A 20,042-nucleotide genomic window follows, 5' to 3' on the forward strand; every position below is an offset into this window, starting at 1 on the left:
GACCCCTGGTGTAGAGACAACCATGTCTCCCCAGCTAGTTACACACGTAGTCGACAGCAGCTTCTTTTCACCCGAAAGTGAGGAGTTTCACCAGGACACACCAGGCTATCCCTAGTGCAGCGACAGAATGCCGATCCCCTACCGGCTTCCCACCCGCAAATACAGCCAATTGTGTTCACTGGACTGGAGTGCCTGGTCAGAGGCAGAAGGACATGATTCAATCTCGGGTATTAGTCTAAATTTTAAATATAGCACAAATTCAGAATAGACCTTCAAGAATCAAGTGAGATTTATTTGCCATTTGCTCATACAGGTACAAAGCAGCAAAATGCAGGTGGGACAGCATAGACTACGCTAATGCAACAATACAAAATAAATTTAAAAAAGTTATATTTGACATAATTAAGTAAAAAACGAAATAATTAAAAACATATGTATACACAAAAGATTAAAAAAATTAAGTACAGGTGGAATGACAGTTATGATAAAATTCTCAAGGCATACATATATATTTAGCAGCAGTGTCTAATGTGCAAGAAGCAGAAGGCATACTATAAAAGCATCAAATTCACTTGTCTATGTACATTGTGTTTTGAGCAGCTGCCTCAAGATTCTTACAGTGGTTTTATTTATTTTCATAATGTATTGTTCTTTAGGTTTTTTTTACCTTGGTCAGGATGGCACATCAAAACAACTCCTTGTGTACCAGTCTCTGCCAGGTCACCCAGTTGGCACGTTCTCCTGCCTTAAATCACAAAGCCGGATACAGCACTTGTCTCCGAGCCAGAACCCTGGATAGAGCGGTTCTGTGAACGTGGCTTCTTCAACCCTGTAGAGAAATGTCATGTTTTCGGAGACTTCATAGAAAGTCAGTGTTCCCTCTTTAAAATTCAGATAAACTCCTACTCTGTGATGACTGGGGGATGTCAACAGTTGGATGCCATCACCATTGTGGCTTACAGAATAGACTTTGGAGCGGTCCAGACTCCAAGACTTGCTAGTGCCCCCAAAGGCTGATGATATTGTGCGTGACTTTCTGTCCATTCCTCTGTAGGCCAGTGCAATCTCAGCCTTGTCTCCATGCACCTCCACCTCGTAGTAGCAGCGCTCCGCCGCAGCGTGAAGGCCCTGCGTGCAGAGCAACTGGCGCCGGTGGGTGAATCTATCTGGGTGGGGTTCAGATTGATCCCGGCACTTGTCTTGGCTCTGACTCACATTTACCTCTTTATCATTCTTTGAAAGAATGAGGTCCTTGTGGGCTGTGTTGGGGTCAAAGGTGAGTTCACATGCAACTGGAAAAAGACGTTGAGAGAAGAGGGACGATAACGTTCAGAATGCAAAATGTGGCCGCTTGATTCTGATTGTGAAGATTTAATTAACGTTACAATTACAATGTAGGCGTTTAGCAGACGCTCTTATCCAGAGCAAGTGCGAGATCAGAGTAAGCATTACACAGGTTTAGGCAGAGCTCAGATGAGAGTTGTAAAGTCAACTACAAAAATTCTGTGGAGGTAATAAGTGAAACTCACATGCCAGGAACTCAGCTCTCGTTTTTGGATCAAAGGTCTGTCCAGTATGCATGCTGTTATGGCCTATATGAGACATGAGACAATAACAACTGACATCATTGCTTATCACCACTGAAAACTTGCATGAATCCCTTTTAAATAGAATTAAGTTCTCAGTTCAGAATCATTCTATAGCATTACTGTGTAGGTTACTATGCTCTCACGGCTACAACCATTCATTCAGTGTTGAAACAGACAGCAAAAAAAATAATACTTTTAAGCAATAATTGTGGTGGCCTACACTGTGCATCCGTTTTTGAAATACCCTCTCTGACATACCCTTTTGGGAGATCGCAAGGATTTCTTTGTCACAAAACACCTCCAGGCGACTGCCAAACTCTTGGACTGCTCTCTTTACACCCTCAAAAGGGAGGAGCAGGTCTTCAAATCCCTGGGTCAGGGAGAAAGGGTATTAAAAGAGACTGATTGAGACACCTGGGTTTGCATTCCCGATTCAAACATGTATTGGAGAAAAGGAGGTTCCGGCGGGGGTGAAGAGTGCAGTAGATCTAGATCCAATAACAAGCTATACTTTAAATATATGGTACTCTATTGTAAAACAATTGAAACTGGGAAAAGAGCTTGGCCTGCTGAAATGGATTGCATACGATGGGGCATTTAAACCTGGAGTGCTGGACCTGAGATTCAGGCAATGGACGGAACTGGGTGTAACAACCATATGCCTGTTGATTAAGAAAAATGAAATGAAAAGTTTTGAAGAATTAAAAAACATGTACAATTTGGCAAATCAAGATTTATTTAGATACTTACAAATGAGAGACTACTACAATAAAAGAATTAAAATAGCAGAGGGTGAAATACATCCGATAATAAAACTCTTTATACGGGCATATGGCGAGGTTGTACCCAGGACTGTATCTAAAGTATATTCATGTTTGATGGAATCAAAAAAACATTCAACAATATATGTCAAGAATAAATGGGAAAAAGAGTTGGGTGAGAATATTCCAGAGAAGACTTGGCATGATATGTGGGAAATGCACCAGACAACAACACAATCAAAGGGATGGAGGGAATTTATATGGAAGAATCAAATTCGGTATTTCATCACACCCCAGATTAAGAGTAAACAAATTAAAAACCAACAGTCATGCTGGAGAAATTGTGGAGACATTAACTCCAATCATGCACACGTCTTCTGGAATTGTACAAAAATTCAACCTTTTTGGGAAACTCTGCACTCAACCATATGTGAGGTTCTAGGTTACGAAATTCCATGTACTTGTCTTGTATTGTATTTGGGTCAAATGGAAGGAACTGTACATCCAGGAGACTGTTATCTAGCCAAAATCCTCCTGACGGCGGGGAAAAAGGCTATCACCAGGAACTGGCTCAAGACTGATACACCGGACTATAAACAGTGGAGAAACATAGTGGACAATATTCAGGACATGGAAAAGTTAACATTCAAACTGAGAATAAGGGAAGATCTCTATGAAAAAAGATGGGAGAAATGGTTGATATATATACTCCAAAAAGGAGAGATGTGAAACTGGAGGAAATAAGGTACATGCGCACCCTCACAAAGGTTATAATTATTTAATTTAATTTATTTATTATATTTTTAATTTATTTTTTGTTTGTCTTTAAGTACGTGTAATTGTCTGACTTTTATGTTTTGTATTATTTTATTTTTTGAAGTGATATATGTAACTGTTTGGAAGTATCAGATAAAAACAAAGTCATAAAAAAAAAAAGAGACTGATTGAAGGAAATAGCCAACATTTTAGTTCTTCTTAATAATCTTAATCTTCTTATCTTATGTGCAAGCTCGTAGATCAGCTACTGTATTTTGTATTTGTCATACGATGAAGTATACAGTATAGGGCTTAAAGGGAGTAGTTCACCCAGTAGGAGACTCAATTGAGCCTCTTACTGGAGACTCCGCCGGTCATCAAATTATTGACTTAGGAATGCGACAAAAACAAAACATCTCCATGAAGTCAAGGCTTCATTGGGTGTGTAATCGATAGAAAATAAATATTCTTTTGTGTGAACTACTCCTTTAAGAGGTTAAACAGATCAAGCTTCTGCATTCTGTTATGTACAGTAGGAACGGCACCTGCAGGAAGCTGACATCAGTGTCAGTTTGCACCTGCTGATCAAGTGCAATTTCCTCAACCTCTCCCTCTAGCTTCTGCAGGGAGCTCTGAACCTTAGCCACAGCTGCCCTCTCTTGAGCCTCGATGAGCTCCTGCACGGTGCCATAATGTCCCTGGAGGCAGGAAATCAGCTGGGTAATGATGCTCTCACAGTACTCCTCGGCCTCTCTGGCACCCTCCTGTTTCATACAAAAAACACGTTGGTTGAGCAGCGTCAGTAGAAATCACAATAACTAGGTCTAGGGGTGTCAAACAAAGGAGCAGATACAGACCAATGGTTAATAGAATATAATTTAAAAAAGAAAATAAGAGTAGTAGAGGTAAGATTTTGTGTAGACAAGTACTGAAGCTGACAAAATCCCCCACTGCCCATTGCCTCCCCTCATACTAACAGAAGTGTGCCAGTTTCGTTTCTCACCAAAAGGCAAAAGCCGTTGAGTGGGATGGAAGACAGGAAGTGATATTAGATTAACAATGATCACTGCGTTTATGGTAAGCTCACGCTTCATTCACCATTTGCAATGTTGTAATATTCACTAGCTAAGAAGAAACACCCAAGCAATAAAAATATATATATACATATTAAAAAATCTTGATGAATGATACATGTCACATTATCATATTTTGTGACAATGTGTATTTTGTGTGTAATGTCCGATTCGCACTTTATCTATGACTGATCTTCAACAGTGTAATATCTTAGCTTAAAATCATAAAAGCTTAACTCTTATTTCAGACACCACAAACATTTACCACTGAACATCCGCAGATGAAAAATGCTTTTTTTAAGTCCAGTTGTTTACAACTGACTCAGTTACATCCTCCTCCTTGCCCTCACCTGAATCTGCACGAGATTCTTGTTCAGTTTCGTCCTTTCCTTTTCATGCAACTGAAGTCTCTCCTTTGGAGTCTTCTTAATGTTACTCAGGTCCTCCTTTGTATTAGTGTAACATGAAAATATTGTTCAAAACATTAATTTCATGCTCGTTTTACAAGAGAGATTTTAGATTGACCGTCGTTCTACTCACCCGTTTCCTCCTACATGCTGATGGTTCTGTACCTACGGAGGCCCAGGGTCTCTTTAGGGCAAGCGGTATTGTTGTCGTCGGAGGATCTGCCATGATCAGCGTTGAGAATGGCGGGCTGTAAACACTTAGTCCGCATTCCAGAGGAAAGGGTGTGTCAGAGTGTCAGAGAACACCCCCCTCTGAACGGTTTTCAAATGGGGGGGAGGGACTAAGCAGCTGCCTGGAATATTTGGAATATTTCCAATTTTCTGTACTTTTACTTCTACTCCAATACATCTCAGAGGCAAAATATTAATATATAAATATATATATATATATATATATATATATATATATATATATATATATATATTTTTTTTTTTTGTCATTTTAGACATTTGAAAACTTGTGAAAATGGGACATTCTGCATAATGAGTGCTTTCTACTTTTGGTACCTTAAGTACATTTTGATACGAATACTTTTACTCAAGTCAATTTTGAATTCTGGACTTTTACTTGTAACACAGTATTTCTACATTGCAGTATTGATACTTTTACTTAAGTAAAAAAAATATATAACTTTTTCCACCACTGTAATAAAACACATGCAGTAAATACGAGTTCCGAGAACAGTCAAAAGAAAGAAAGGAATGCCTCCAGGAGAACCATTACTGCCAGTGTAAATCAAATACTCTTAAGCTCACAGAAAGGTTTATTTGTTAATTATGCAGATGGCAAAACATACTGTCATGGTGAAAGTGACAAATAAAAAGAACAAGAATAACAGGAAGTGTCCTTTTATTACAGTATTTAAGTTGTACAATGAAAAACAAAGCCATGATAAATAACAGTTCAACTTCTCACATTTGTTTATTTTATTTTGCCACTTCCAAGGCATTTTCTGAGCTTTTATAATAAGACAAAACAACTTATGTTGCAAAATAGTAAAAACACAAGACAACTGTAGAACTATTCTTTAACTGAGGATTTGTTTGTTTGTTTTGTTTCAGCTGGGCAAATTTGATCCCTTGAGTACAAAATCTTGTTTGGCTAGTTAAGTTTGGGAACCACAGGATTAACAACTTTAACGCCCAATGTTTCAAAAAAATAAACATTGAGTATCAATGCTCCTCTTTCGTTCAACACAAACAATTAAGTTATGTACACAAACAAAAGTATACTTACAAAGAGCAAATTAAGATCTGCCGTTCTATGAGAGTTTCTCTGTCTAGTTAGACATACGAAACTATATTTTCCATTTAAGTTGGGCCCAATATTTATTAGTGTAACTCTCACACTCCATGGTCCCATCATGGTACAGGCGAATAAGAAATCCTCCAAAACGGCACTGACAATGCAAATTATTCAATGGAAATCCACAAACAATGACCTCCAACAGCATGAGCCTGATCCACAGTAGAAACAGGAGGTGGCACTCACATCCTTGTCTAGTCTTTACCCTTTATACTTAAAAATGCATTAGAATTTCCTTAAAATCAAGAGTATATATATTATACTGTAACGTCGGGCTTGAGGAGCAATGTTACTGCCCTAGCATGTGAGTTGGCAAAAAAAAAGAACAATAGAGGCTGGACTGAAGTTTGCTAACGGACCAAGACTAATCACTAAAGTCATTTTAAATCAAAATACATTATTACATCTCTGAGTGATGTCACTAATGCTCGAACAGTCTCAGGAAACATCTTAGAAAGTTACTTTCTATAATGAATGGGATTAATTAATAATTAAATAGGCTAGAAATAATGCTGATTTCATAAAGGCAACGTAAAGCATTTGGTTTTAGGTATGCACCGATATATCGGCCACAAATCGGTATCGTCCGATATTTGCCGGTATCTGTAAATATTGGTATGGGCAAATAAAGTTGACGTTCACCGATGGCAGTAGCCGATATTCATCCGTTGCTGGGAAGCATAAATGTTGCGCTGGCTATGTTGGTATGTTGGATATCTGCAGCCTACCAAGCTGAAGATTCTGAACAATTTTTTTTTTATAATGAAGATTTAATTGTTTCCCTGGCACAAAATGGGGACATAATAACAACAAAAACTAAATTAACAAATATCGGTATCGGCTAAAATGTTATTTTAAACTGGTATCGGACAAAAATGTCCATATCGGTGCATCCCTATTTGGTTTATGCCATGATCAAACTGCAAAAAAAGATTGATCCAAATAAGACGATAGGACTGCAGGTCCAGCCCAAACCTGTTTTTTTTTTAAGGCATGAAAGCCCTCAGTCACATCAACTTTCTTGTGTATAGATCAGTGGTTCTCTATAAAGTGGGGTCCCAAAACCCTCAGGGTTCCTTGGGGGGGGGGGGGGGTTCCAAAGTGACCCTTACAGGTCTATAACAAGGAGTGTACAAATGGAACCAAATGGACCCGTAAGGGCAGCGGTGGCCTAAAGGTTAGAGGAGTGCCCATGTTGCCGGCTCGATTCCCCGGACCGGCAGGGAAATCTGGGTGGGCCAGTGAATGGTCACCGCTCCCCCAGCACAGCTGAAGTGCCCTTGAGCGAGGCACTGAACCCCAAACTGCTCCAGCGGAGCTGCTTAGTGGCCAACAGTATAAGACTGTGGTTGTACTGGTCAGCTCCCAGGTTTTAATGTGTGTGTGTGTGTCTGTCTGTGTGTTTCTATGTGCAGGGCGTTGAGGAAAATGAGCACTTGTGCTCAGCTACTACCCTGGGTAAATAAAGAACAGGGGGAAAAAGGGGGAAAAGGGTCCATTTGTACACTCTCAAGAGTTAAGGTGGTCCTTGAAATTAAAACCTTTTAGAACCACTGGTATACTGCAGATGTTGTAACGATGCTTTGAACCGTTTTCCACCCACTTGGTAAATAGCACACTGGCCATGGTTCATCTCAAGTCTTACTTGCATTGGTGGATTGATTGGGGAAGTTGCTGCTGCCACTCACTGCAGCAGTTCCTCCCAGGAAATGGGCTTGGAGAAAACCTCACGCTCCAGCCAAAGGTCATAGTTCATTTGGAAGTCCTCCGGCAGGTCGACCCGTTGGCCCAGAACGCTCTGCAGACAGTTGTCCACGGGCAGGAAGTCGGGATTTGTCTGGTTCTGGTCGTAGCGGCGACTGTTGAAGCGCTCTATGTTGGCGCGCAGGGCACATTCCTCTGCCTGGAAGTCCCATGGCCGTGCGTCCAGATCTGCAACCAGAGACCCAGCAGAGATACTGACTCCAATGCCAATTTTCAAAATCAAAGCAAATCCTCTTTTTCTTTGAAAGTATAAAATAAGGCTTAAGTGATTAAAACCAGGAAAAGACAATACTCATAACATATCACGATATCCTAACTCCCAGAAGACATCTAGTCTCATTTCACGACATCAATAAAATCAATATATTAAACAGTAAATGTTTTATCCCACAATTTTTGTAACACATTTTTTTCACCCAGTGCCAATTGCCTAAGCTTGTAATCCTGGACGCTACTCTCCCTCTGCCAGCCTGGGGAGAGCCCCGAACTGAGCACATGATTCCTTCAACGCATGAGGAGTGAGCAGGCTGCTTCTTATCACCTGACAGGGGGGAGTTTCCCCGGTAGGATGTAGCGCGTGGAAGGAACAAGTTATTCCAACCAGTTCTTTTCCCCTCCATCAGGCGCACCGGCTAACCAGGGAGAGGCAGTATAGAGACCAGGATTACTGCATGTTTTTTGTGAGGGTACCTCTGTGCGGAGGTGTGTGGAGGGTTCCACACAGAAAGGCCCTTTGGCCAACCCCACCTAGGGTATGGGCACTTGTGACACGGAGGAGAGAACACGCCCACAGCGTTCCCGGCGGTAATCGAACCCAGGACCTTCTAGCTGTGAGGCGACAGCGCTACCGACTGCGCCACTGTGCTTACCCAGTATTAACTTACCGTTCCCATAGGCCCAATCATCATTGAGGCGATGGCGGACCTTCTGGTAGATGGCAGACATAGTCTTCATGTTGCTCTTCCTCCATTGACGCCCCAGGTATTTGGTTTGGACTTTGAGCAGCTTCAGGACATAGAGCTGCATCATGGCCTGCTTGACCTTCAGCGCCCTCTTCAGGATGGGAGCAGACTTGAACACAACCAGCATCTGCGGTAGAAAATAAAAAGGCAATGGAGACGCAGGACAAGTTGCAATGCTTTAACCACATGAAACCTGGCTTCGGCTATATTCAGCAAAGAGATTTTATGTAGCGGCAAAAAAGGAGGCCGCCAAGAATATAACCCGGGGGTCCCCTGTCAACGAAGTATAAAAAGTTTAAGTGGTTAAAAGTGATATTTTTGTTAAAATAAGTGTTAAATAGCTCTATATTCCGATAGTAATGATTGCTATACAGTGTTTGTTCAGTAACAGGGGTCTCTCCAGCTTTTTAGTAAACATGAAATACATTTTCAGGTCAGGATACCAATTTCATCCATCAGGAGAGCCCAACATACAGGGTAAAGATATGAAATTGGAATTGATTAAACAAATAAATGAGCAGACACATTTTGAACTGGAGCAAGCTTATAAATGATCTTTGTGGGTTTCTCTGTCCTCATTGGATTAAATTGAGAACCCACCTGAAAAGAAAAATCGGTTTACTAAAGAGCTGGAGAGACAGGGAGAACCCTGTTGCTGAATAAACACTATAGCAATGATTACTATTGGAATATACAGAGCTTTAACTTTTTAACAATAAACATTTGGTTTTAACCAAAACATACAGCACTTTTAACCACTTAAACCCTCTGTACTTGGTGAACTAGTACGGAGTTGATCGTAGTTGGCTCTATACTTGGTCCTCTCTTTTTATCCCTCTACATCAAAAAGCTTTGCTGAACACGGCCAATCTACAAGCTTGCGTGTTGTGAGCGTTGCGAGCTTGTTATTAGCTATTAGCTATTTCCGGCGAATGCTCTCTCCAGAATAGGGATGCTAGGGTTCAAGTGGTTAAATAATGATTGTCTCCACTGAGGATGCTGTTAAATGTTACATTATGTAAGATCCTCCTCTCACCATAGTTCTGGAGTGTTTCCACTTGGTGAGCTTGTTCAGGATCCTCAGCAGGTTAATACACGAGAACAGATTCCTCCAGCAGAACTGGTTGTTATCGCCCGCTTCCTGTACAAAACAAACGATCATCTTTAAGGGGTGCAACAGTTAATCAAAGTAAGCGATTTAATTGATTATTTAAATCAATTAAATTATCCCTATTTTTGTCAAGTTAAGTTTTAAAAAAGTAAAAAGAAAAGGACAAATTAGTGAAAATAGCCGATATACAAGCTCACAACTCATCGCGATGTTGAGCTTGTAGATCTGCTATTTTCACAATTTTTGCACAACATTGTTTTGCGACGAAGTAAATAATAGTACATACATGAATGATTAATCAATTTGTCTATATATATATATTTATATATATGTATATGAAAAAAAGGATACCAAAAAGCTATCTTTTCAATAGAAAAATTGCTAATAAAATAATCGATAGTTGCAGACCTAATTATCTCTGACACCGACTTTTTGTGAACTTGAATTATCACACAAGGAAATATTTTTTTTCAGAGCTGCGTGTTCAAAAGGGAAACTCACCAGACTCTCTGCAGTGAGCTCAGGGAGCTCGTGCACCACGCAGTAAGGGAAGTCAAGCACTGAAATGCTAAAAGTGAGACAAGATACAATGTGTGAAAAGAAGGCATCATAAGAACAGTAAATAATAATAATAATAATAATAATAATAATAATAATAATAGCAAAGATTTATATAGCACTTTTCTAAGTACCCAAAGTAGCTTTACATAAAGAAAAGGAAGGAAACTACTTTGAGCAACATGAGCATTCTTAATCAGAAAACTGTAATCAAGTGCATTACCTATTCTTGGCTGTGATGTAAGACATGATATTCTGATTGAAGAACTTCAGAATGAGGGGAATGCAGTTTGCAAACACCAGGTGTTGGGCCATGTACTCAAACTGTGAAAAGCATACAGAGAGGACAGATTAATTACAAGAGCAACAACTATTTGTAAAGCACTTTGTCAAAGGTATAGAGCATTCCACTCAAAGTTACTCATATAAAATAAAAGGAACAAAAACAAAACAAAAATCACCTAAACCATGCAAAACAATCCACATTTGCATCAAAACGCAAAGGAATACTCCACCGTCAATAATAAGTTAAGTTGTGACATTAACTATGTTGATCGACTGTCACTGTATAGCATTTTGATTACATGTCTGAGGTATGTCTTATTCATGGCCCCTAGTGGCCTCTAGTGGTAGAGGGGGAAATGGCTGTAGGTTTTGATGCCAGTGCACTACCACATAAGTGGCATGACAACAACCTGTGGTGCTTTTGATTGGCGTAGCACTTGCCTTAGCCTTGACGACCTTGCAGGCTTATGCAAAGGCTAAAAGGTAACTTGGATAGCATGTTATGTAGACAGATGCCAGGTCATTGTTGACCTGGCATCCTATAGTGTGTATAGTTTCAATGTACAGGCTGATGATAGGTTCTTGGCTTACGTATGTAGTAGTTATTATTAGATCATTGGTTTACTTATGTATTACTTTATTATTAGATTACTATTTCTATGCATTTGATGTATTATCTTGTATTGTCCTTGCTTACTGTAAGTCGCTCTGGATTAAGAGCGTCTGCTAAATGCCTAAATTGTAAATTGTAAATTGCATTAATACAGAGAGCATTGATGGACTTCGCAGCATGTATTGATCATTACTACAATAGACAAAGACATGGAGTATTTCTTTAAAGGTTTGTAGTTCCACGATCAAGTGTGTGCTGTGAGTGTGTGACTGTGTACCTGGTAGATGTGGTTGAGTTTGAAGTGTTTGAGAAGCAGCAGCAGGATGGCAGAGATGGCCTTTACAATGATCTCTTTGTGGCGATTGACATCAACACCAAGTTTCATGCTCTGCAACACCGTGGTTCTGCAGTCACAAATAAATGTTCAATAAGTTCTACAGTTTCACTGGGATTGTCAGAGCATCCCAATATCAACAGACACATTATCAACCACTTCAAGACATAAAAGTACTTGTTTAAGGACTAACACTAACACACTTAGGCACTAACACTATTGTGTAGGCCTGACCTAGACTAAGTCGACTAGTCGACTGGTTAGTCACGGGGGGTCCGAGTCGACTGCGTGTCTCTTAGTCGAATCTAGTCGAATTTTATTTATTTATTTTTTTAAGGGCCAAAAATGTTTTTAATTGTTTTTTGGCCAAGTCTACACCTGCAACCACACATAACTTCCACTTTATTCTTCTTATTCCTCGTCTTTGTATTGGTATTGTTTGTGTTGGAGCGCCTCAGTGCGGCTGCAGAGTTCATGTGCAACCTCTTCCAGAGAGAGATAGAGACACTAGAAACTCTGTTGGAGACACAAAACAAACTGTGTAGACTTGGCCCTTTGAAATAAAATGTATTTTGGCCCTTTTTTTTAATATATATATTATTGGCAATTAGTCGCCAATTAGATTCGACTAAACAAATCCTTAGTCGGGGACAGGCCTACAATTGTGGAATAGTTTCTATATGTTCTGACAATCAGAATCAGAGCCAAGAAGTCTCCACTTTGGCCAGTTTCGTTCCTGCAGCGGCTCAGGAGGCAGATACGCTGCTTGGGAATCGGACAGTTCCTGGTTCGATCCCTGACTCCCCCTGTGTTAAGTGTCAATGTGCGCTTGACCCCTACATGTAAGTAGGGGTTAAGTGTAGGTTGGTTGGTGTGTTGCATGTTTCCTGTGCCGTCGGTGTGTGAATGGGTGAATATCATGCACAATGTAAACATTTCTGATAAAGGCGCTATATAATAAATGCACCATCTATCTACCTTTTTATTTTTAACAGTTTGTAGCTAATATGTACTGTATAAGGTTGGTCCCGTCTCTATTGGCCTAGATAGTGACCAGTGTGTTTACTTCTCCAGAGAGCTCATGTAATAAACTTGTATCTTTAGAAATACTCAAATTCCTCGGACTCCGTTTACCACAACATCCTGATCGCTCCAGAATTCCTGACCTGTTATAGAAAGTTACACTACTCACGGCATCTCCTCAGGAAGCACATCTGCCAGGATGTTGATGGAGTCAGTCTTGGCCTTGGAGGTCGGAGCTGCTGCAAGGAGGATTTTCAACAAGGCAATCTGACAAGACAGAAAGGCCAAACAATAAGATCAGTTTACAGATGTCTAGATTCTCTACAGGTGGTGGAGCAGACAAAGTTTACTGGCTGTGGATGCCAACCACAGCCAGTAAGTACCATGAGTATGATCATCCTGTTTTTAACACTTTGATTTACACAATAGAATTAGTCTTCACAAGAAATAAAATAAGGTTTTGCTCCAGTTGTTGTTGTTGTTCCAGAATGACAATCAATTAAACATAATGATACATTTTTAGCTTATTCCTAATAGTCAAACTAGATTAATGTTGTAATGCACAATCTGTACATTTCATGTTGGTAAGGACGGTAAATGGAAGGTAATCAGGACACTAACCATACTGTATACTGAGGCATGATAGATTTATGCAATCAGGACACTAACCATACTGTATACTGAGGCATGATAGATTTAATGCAATCAGGACACTAACCATACTGTATACTGAGGCATGATAGATTGAAAGCAATCAGGACACCATACTGTATACTGAGGCATGATAGATGGAATGCAATCAGGACACTAACCATATACTGAGGCAAACTGGGGAGAATACCCTGATAAAGGAGCTCAATGGCACACATCTCCACGTCCTCTTCACCCTGTCATACAAAACAAACCAGTTTAAAACCACATTAAAAAGTCCAGCCGAGTTTGTGTTATTCAGATCTTTGTTGAGCTATGGAGGATTTAAGTAATAACAAATTGTTGAATTACTACTAAGAAGTACTTTGCCTCACGTCGTGTCAACATCACACAAAACCATGTCTTGAATGCCATGGCCTCTTGTGTATTATTGCTTAATTGTTACATTGCAAGGAGCTCTCTGCTGGAACTGTTGCCCCTGCGACCGACTCCGAATAAGCGGTTGAAGATGGATGGATGGATGGATGGATGAATATCACATTGCAGGAATATTTTTTACCACTTACCCCAGACAGTGGAGTTTTTTGGTACTCGTCTTCCTTTGAAATCTGAATCTCTGCTATAGACACATATTTGTGCTGAAATAAAACAAAAACAAACATGAATACATCACAACCAAATAGCAAAATAGCTTATATGTGCTTCCCAAAATGTCCTGTTAAGTATGAGACAGCATTCATGCAGCAATACCTGCTTCAACGTCTTGATGCTCTCGTGAATTGGTCGGGGCAAGCCAACTACTGTATCTGTATCACTGTAAGAGACACACACAAATAACCATGTTTTAAAATCTTATTTCGGCTGAATAACACACATAAAAACACCAGTTAAATTGTTCAATCAACTTGAGGGAATTACTTACTTTCCAAGAGTGTATCCAATGAATTTACTTCTACTTGATTCCAAGAAATTTTCAATGTCCTTTTCCCTGTTAAGAGCAGAGATTCGTTAAAAGAATGAAGACCTACAGTGAAAGATATCACATTCCATACATAATGGTCTTGGATACAAGATTATTGTAGATTTGTAAACACGAGCAAGTGTCCTTTTCATAAAGATGGAGACTAGACAGTTAACACACTGATTCACTTTTCAATTATAGACAGACAGTGTATGGTTCAGAACCGTTACGTTAATGTTAACGATTGATGTTAAAGATTGGTACATTTTTAACATTGGGATTTTTGCTGACATTATCTTAAATTAGTAGAGAAGAACTTAGGATTTTTTGCAGTGGATTTCCCTATTGAGTGTTATTGGTCCAACTCTATCAGACCCTCAGTCTGTGTATTTCTGTTGGCTTCCAGGACCTTCTCACCTGACTTTAGGAGCCCAGGGCAGCCCCTTGGGGAAGGACACCCTCTCTGATGGAGGGTGTGGGATGGGTGGAGGCATGACCTCATCCCTCTCCAGGGGGAACGGTTCTGTCTCTATGGAGTTGTCGTTGTCGTCGTTGTCGTCCTCATCCTCACGGGGGTCATCGGCCTTATAAGGGTCTTTCTCGTTGAACGCGTCCAGGTTGTCTTGTTTTATCAGGGACTGTAATTCCAGAGGACAACAAGGTGTTGATGACCACTGAAAACATACTGATGACACATAATCAAAACGATAGTTGCCGTTCTCTCACGGTTCTTTGTTTTGAGACCAGGGGGGGGGGGGTGCAGGAGTGACCCTTACCTTATGCTCACGCCGTGCCCGTTTCTGCTGCTGTTCTATGAGGTCTGAAGCAGATGCAGGGGGAGACGCGGCTCTCATGCTCCTCACCACCCGGATGCTGTCCTCTGGCAGAGGAGGCAAACCCAGCTCCTGGCGCTTACGCACCTTTATGCCCTGGAGCTGCTCGAATCCTCCGAGCGTGAACTGGAAGAGCAATGAGAGGTTTCGAGTTTTTACTATGTCAGGGTCTCAATCTACACCAGTGGTTCTCAAACTTTTTCAAGTTAAGGAGCCCCAAATTGACACTTATTAGCCTGCGGACCCCCATTTGAAAAGATATGCCAAGGCCCCCCATAAGAGAAGAGTTTTACCGCTCTAGCAATGATTTTCAAGCATTTTAATTTCAAGGACCCCCAGTTTGACATGCATTAGGCTACGGACCTCCATTTAATGGCATTTCTATCTCTGTGACCCCAATTTATATTGTTAATTTAACTCTGAAGGTCCTTACACACCGGGGCGATTTTTTCGTGCGAATAATACGCTTTTTTTAAAAACCTTATAAAGTCAATGCAAGCGTACATGGCGCGAAAAAGCGGAAAAGCGAAGCGAAAAAGCGTCTTAATTATTCGGAACGAGTCCGAATTTTGCGTATATTCGCCACATTCGCCGGTGTGTAAGGACCTTTAGAGTGTACAAATGGAACCAAATGGACCCGTTAGGGTCCATGAGTTACAGACCCATAAGGGTCCATTTGGTTCCTAACTATCTATCAATTAGCTGGGGAGTGGGGACCCCCTGAAACTCCCTCAAGGACACATGGGGGTCCCCGGACCCCACTGCTCTACACCAACCAAATCAAATCATTAATTTAATGTGAGCAAAACAGTAGTAGCCTCTAACCAATAGATGAAAGAAACAGATGTTTGTCAATGGCATCTCTCACCAGTATACTTTTCCAAAGCAACAATAAGACCTTCTTCATTGGGAAGTGCGGGGCATGACCACTGCAGAACTTGGTGACCATCCCAAAGAGCATGACAGAAATGGGCTCGTTGTTGTACTGCGGAGACCCTGGATGAGAGTGGAAACAGTCGAATTGGAATCGGAGTGGACACAGTCAAACATACAGTACACAGTATGCACATACTGTACATCACACATATTGTCACACCACGTGTGCATCCACAGCATTCAGTACTAAATACTGCAGTGCTCACTATACTGTTATTACTGCAGCCAATGTCGCACTTCTGACACACACACGCTATTTGTTTAATTTGATTTGAATTATGGTAGCTAATGCAAAGTATAGGTTGCACAGCTCGTAGCCACGATGCAAAAAAGTGATTTTAATAGGAAACCAACGTTTCGACCTTACACAAAGGTCTTCTGAGATCGAAACGTTTCCTATTAAAATAACTTTTTGCATCGTGGCTACGAGCTGTGCAACCTCTCTTCATTTGTTTACCTTTGCACCCTGGTCAGCACCTCAACACTACTGGTGTACGGTGTTAGCTAATGCAAAGTATACTCCACTGATTTACTTTTACTTTATTCTAACTTTCTGAATTATCTTATTGCTTTTATTTCATTTTATTATCATCATATTATTTTATCCGCAATGCTGACGAAGGTCAAAGTACAAGAATGTCACTGTACTGTATTGCACTGTAAGCATGTGACAATCTTCTTGGAACTAAATCATTATAATAGAACACACACCAAGTTCGGCTTTGAAGGTGTCTCTGGTGGCCCTCCACTCAGGTCTATCTGCTGGGTCATCCTGCTGAATGGTTTCCACCATCAGGTACATGATGTTGAGCAGCACCCTGAGATCTGTGCTGTCTGCCAGGGAGATGGCTGGCTTCCTGACCGCACTGCTGCAGGCAGCGCTGTTACTGTAAAAACAAAGCGGTGATGCTGCAGACCACTGTCTTTCATGCTTTTTTAGAACTACAACAACAACAATTACTGTATATGGGAATGTTTTAAATTTTCCACTTAGCCCATTAAAACCAGGAAAGCATCCATGTCATTTTATACTTTGGCTATTCAAAAATAGCAGATATACAAGCTCATAGCGCGTCACTTCGTGCTGTGCTATGAACTTGTAGATCTGCTATTTTTGAAAAAACATTTTTAACTCAAATCTTTGCTTCTGGGGTTCCTTGAACAACATATTTTTAGATTGGGGTCCTTGACATAAAAACATTTGAGATCCACTGATATAGCAACATAGGTTTTTCAGAAAACTGTTTGGATTTAGAAGACATTTAAAGAATCAGCCTCAGGTCTTAATGGGTTAAACGCACAAGAACCAGACAGACCACATACTCAATTTCCATGTTGAGCAGCTCTACCAGAGCGGAGAACGTCCCCACGTCCAGCAGTAGGAACACATTGTACCTCATCCAGTGTTGCACCTCAGCCTCAGAGGTGCACTCAGCAAACGTTCCTGGATGGAAACAGTCCCAGTATGGTAAAGTGAGTGAGAAGACAGCCAAAATCTACAAGCTTGTAGCCATTTTCGGCATGCAACGCAGGGTCACAACTTAAAGGAGTAGTTCACTCAAAAAAATACTTATTTTCTAGCAAATACTCACCCCATGCAGCCTTGAATTCATGGAGATTTTTGTCACATTCCTGAGCCAATAATTTGATGACCGAGTCATCGGTCAATAGGACACTCAGCAGGAGACTCTTTGAGTCATCAAATTATTGGCTCAGGAATGCGACAAAAAAAAAATCATGGGGAGGGTAATTGATAGAAAACAAGTCATTTTTAGGGTGAACTACTCCTTCAACGTTAAATCAAGCCTCAGTGAGTTGTGATGGCTTTACCCTGAGCCATGTAGAGGATGCCCCTGGCCGTCTTCAGCCTCCTCTCCCTGGCGATCACCTCCAGACCGTCCAACAGCCGCATGGCATAAGCTCTGTGCTGCGCTGCATCCAGCTCCGTCCATTTCTTCTCAGACACTGTGAGACAGCAAGAGTGAAATAAACGAGTGCTCCTTGAGTCTAACATCATGTTTGTGCATAATGATAATAGAATTAATAGACAGTATAGTTTTAATTTGACTATGCGTTGTATGTAGTTTTTAGTTGCATACCATGGGTTCTGAAGTCCTCCTCAAAACACTTCCTGTTCAGAGCAAACTCCGGTCCTTCCGTATAACTGTACAGCTCTAGAAAAGATATGTAGAAAAGACATTCGATTGGAATGAACTGACAGCCTCCTTGTTCTTAACCCATTAAAACCGGGAAAGCATCTGTGTCATTTTAGATTCTAGCTACTGTATATATATATATATATATATATATATATATATATATATATATATATATATATATATATATATATATATATATATATAGTAGCAGGATTTGGAACAGTGGTTCTCAAAAATAGCAGATATAAAAGTTCACAGCGCGTCACTTCGTGCTACACCGCGAGCTTGTACATCTACTATTTTTGAACACTTTTGAACATTTTTGAAAAATCTTGAAAGTGTTTTTTTATTTTTTAACACAAATCTTCTCTTCTGGGGGTTACTGGCACAAAACATTTCAGATGGGGGTCCTCAGCCATACATATATCAATTTGGGGGTCCTTGACATGAAATGGACTAGTTTCAGAACTACTGATTTAGAAGGCATTTGTAGAATCAGCCTTATCAGGTCTTAATGGGTCAAAGAATGAATGCAAAAGGATGGGACAAATACATAAAACAGGAGATGATGCACCCACCTGATAGTTCTGCTGTCCACTTGTCTGTATCTGAATATGCAAACTCAAGGTCTGGACATTCAGAAAAGCCCTGTGTGTAAAAAGACATGTTGTTTACATGCCATCATCAGCTGTTAGGGTCCATTAAAAACAACAGGTGAACATTTTAATGGCTTTTTAGTCAGGCCTGACAACAGCCGCACTCGTTGGCTTAGTTCATGCATAAAGACTTAAACATATATATGTTTTAATACAGTATATGATAAAGTTGAACATACTACTACTGAGTCTTCAACAGGCAATTCACCAAAGATGTACGTATAAGTGACGTCAGGGCGAGTCTGTCTGGCCAGCTAGCTAGCTATAACTTGCTAACATTAGCTGCTCCAGGGGCTGTAGCTAAGTTAACAACACTATAACAACCAGGGGTTCATTTTAACGTAGTACTATTATTAATGTTTATTAACAATATTCGTAGTTCATGTTAAAGGGCGATCATGAAGAGTTAACGTTAACAAAAGGCACTATTTACCCCTGAGCCAGGGTTAGTTAGCACAGTACTCTTTCTTAGTGTTTTCTTCTACACTTGTATTGCAACACTCTTTCCAAAAGCCTTTTTGATTGATCTAATTGGTTGGACCTAATAATAAACCATGATCATATAAACTTACCTCTGAATCTTTTCTTTGATTGCGCACAAACTCGCCTCTGCTCTTGTTAGGCAGCATACCGGTAGTTCTCTGTTTATTGTTGACAGATAATCCTCCTCCACCGTTTCCACCGACGTCCATCTTTCTTTCTGCCTTTACGCTTTACTAACAATGTTGCCAGGTTTCGCGAGAGAAACAACCAAACCAGTTCTATGGAAACAAGCCCAAAAGAAGCGAGCCCGCCCCTTATTCGCCCTTTGACACATACATTGCCTATTTGAAAATAGCTGATCTACAAGCTCACAACGCGTCAACTATTTGGAATTTTAACAACACAAATCTTGTATGGGGGTCCCTAGCATAACATATTTTCAGATGGGGGCCTGCAGACAAATACAATTTGGGGGTCCTTGACTTGAAAATATTTGAGAACCAGAACCACTGGTGTAAACAACATTTAGGAAACAAGCCGAAATAAGCAACTACACTTTAGAAACAAGCCCAAAAAAACGCAACCCGGAGGCCGGAACAAGCAACTTTACAGAAAAACAAGGCCAAAGTCCCTTATAATAAGCAAACATGGCAACTCTGTTTAGTGCAGTAGCCTCTCGCGAGAAGTGGCGAAGTTTGTATTGGATTACTTCAGAGAAGGATTACTTCTCGAAATATTTTAATGAGTGCTTCTCTCTGGTA

At 40.5% G+C, this 20,042-nt stretch overlaps 2 protein-coding genes across 2 annotated transcripts; both read right to left on the bottom strand.

Moving 5' to 3' along the window:
* Positions 1 to 271: 271 nt before the first annotated feature.
* Positions 272 to 4,836, bottom strand: LOC308082239 (tripartite motif-containing protein 16-like). The gene is made up of 6 exons (XM_080423918.1): positions 4,720 to 4,836; positions 4,530 to 4,625; positions 3,652 to 3,870; positions 1,848 to 1,959; positions 1,530 to 1,592; positions 272 to 1,292 (listed from the first exon to the last, which is right to left on the bottom strand). Exons 1-6 carry the CDS (start codon positions 4,810 to 4,812, stop codon positions 721 to 723), a joined length of 1,155 nt encoding a protein of 384 aa, XP_080280044.1. The 5' UTR covers positions 4,813 to 4,836; the 3' UTR covers positions 272 to 720.
* Positions 4,837 to 5,396: 560 nt separating this feature from the next.
* strip1 (striatin interacting protein 1) lies at positions 5,397 to 19,509 on the bottom strand. The gene is made up of 20 exons (XM_080424325.1): positions 19,371 to 19,509; positions 18,721 to 18,790; positions 18,083 to 18,157; positions 17,814 to 17,948; positions 17,307 to 17,427; positions 16,695 to 16,870; positions 15,916 to 16,043; positions 14,991 to 15,173; positions 14,632 to 14,852; positions 14,176 to 14,241; positions 14,004 to 14,067; positions 13,820 to 13,891; positions 13,415 to 13,489; positions 12,772 to 12,869; positions 11,523 to 11,649; positions 10,571 to 10,671; positions 10,291 to 10,357; positions 9,715 to 9,819; positions 8,601 to 8,805; positions 5,397 to 7,884 (listed from the first exon to the last, which is right to left on the bottom strand). Exons 1-20 carry the CDS (start codon positions 19,488 to 19,490, stop codon positions 7,637 to 7,639), a joined length of 2,457 nt encoding a protein of 818 aa, XP_080280451.1. The 5' UTR covers positions 19,491 to 19,509; the 3' UTR covers positions 5,397 to 7,636.
* Between the last annotated feature and the right edge of the window lie 533 nt (positions 19,510 to 20,042).

This window comes from Gymnoscopelus braueri, assembly GCF_963280865.1.
Source record: "Gymnoscopelus braueri genome assembly, chromosome: 3".
NCBI lineage: Eukaryota > Metazoa > Chordata > Actinopteri > Myctophiformes > Myctophidae > Gymnoscopelus > Gymnoscopelus braueri.

Excerpts from the sequence above, each read along its gene's own strand:
- LOC308082239 (XM_080423918.1), bottom strand. The coding sequence starts at position 4,812 with ATGGCAGATCCTCCGACGACAACAATACCGCTTGCCCTAAAGAGACCC. Across the intron at positions 1,960-3,651 it reads CTGATGTCAGCTTCCTGCAG|GGATTTGAAGACCTGCTCCT; the intron begins GTGCCGTTCCTA and ends TCCCTGACCCAG. Across the intron at positions 1,293-1,529 it reads GAGAGCTGAGTTCCTGGCAT|TTGCATGTGAACTCACCTTT; the intron begins GTGAGTTTCACT and ends GTCTTTTTCCAG.
- strip1 (XM_080424325.1), bottom strand. The coding sequence starts at position 19,490 with ATGGACGTCGGTGGAAACGGTGGAGGAGGATTATCTGTCAACAATAAA. Across the intron at positions 17,949-18,082 it reads GGAGGACTTCAGAACCCATG|TGTCTGAGAAGAAATGGACG; the intron begins GTATGCAACTAA and ends GCTGTCTCACAG. Across the intron at positions 14,853-14,990 it reads GGGCACGGCGTGAGCATAAG|TCCCTGATAAAACAAGACAA; the intron begins GTAAGGGTCACT and ends CTGGAATTACAG.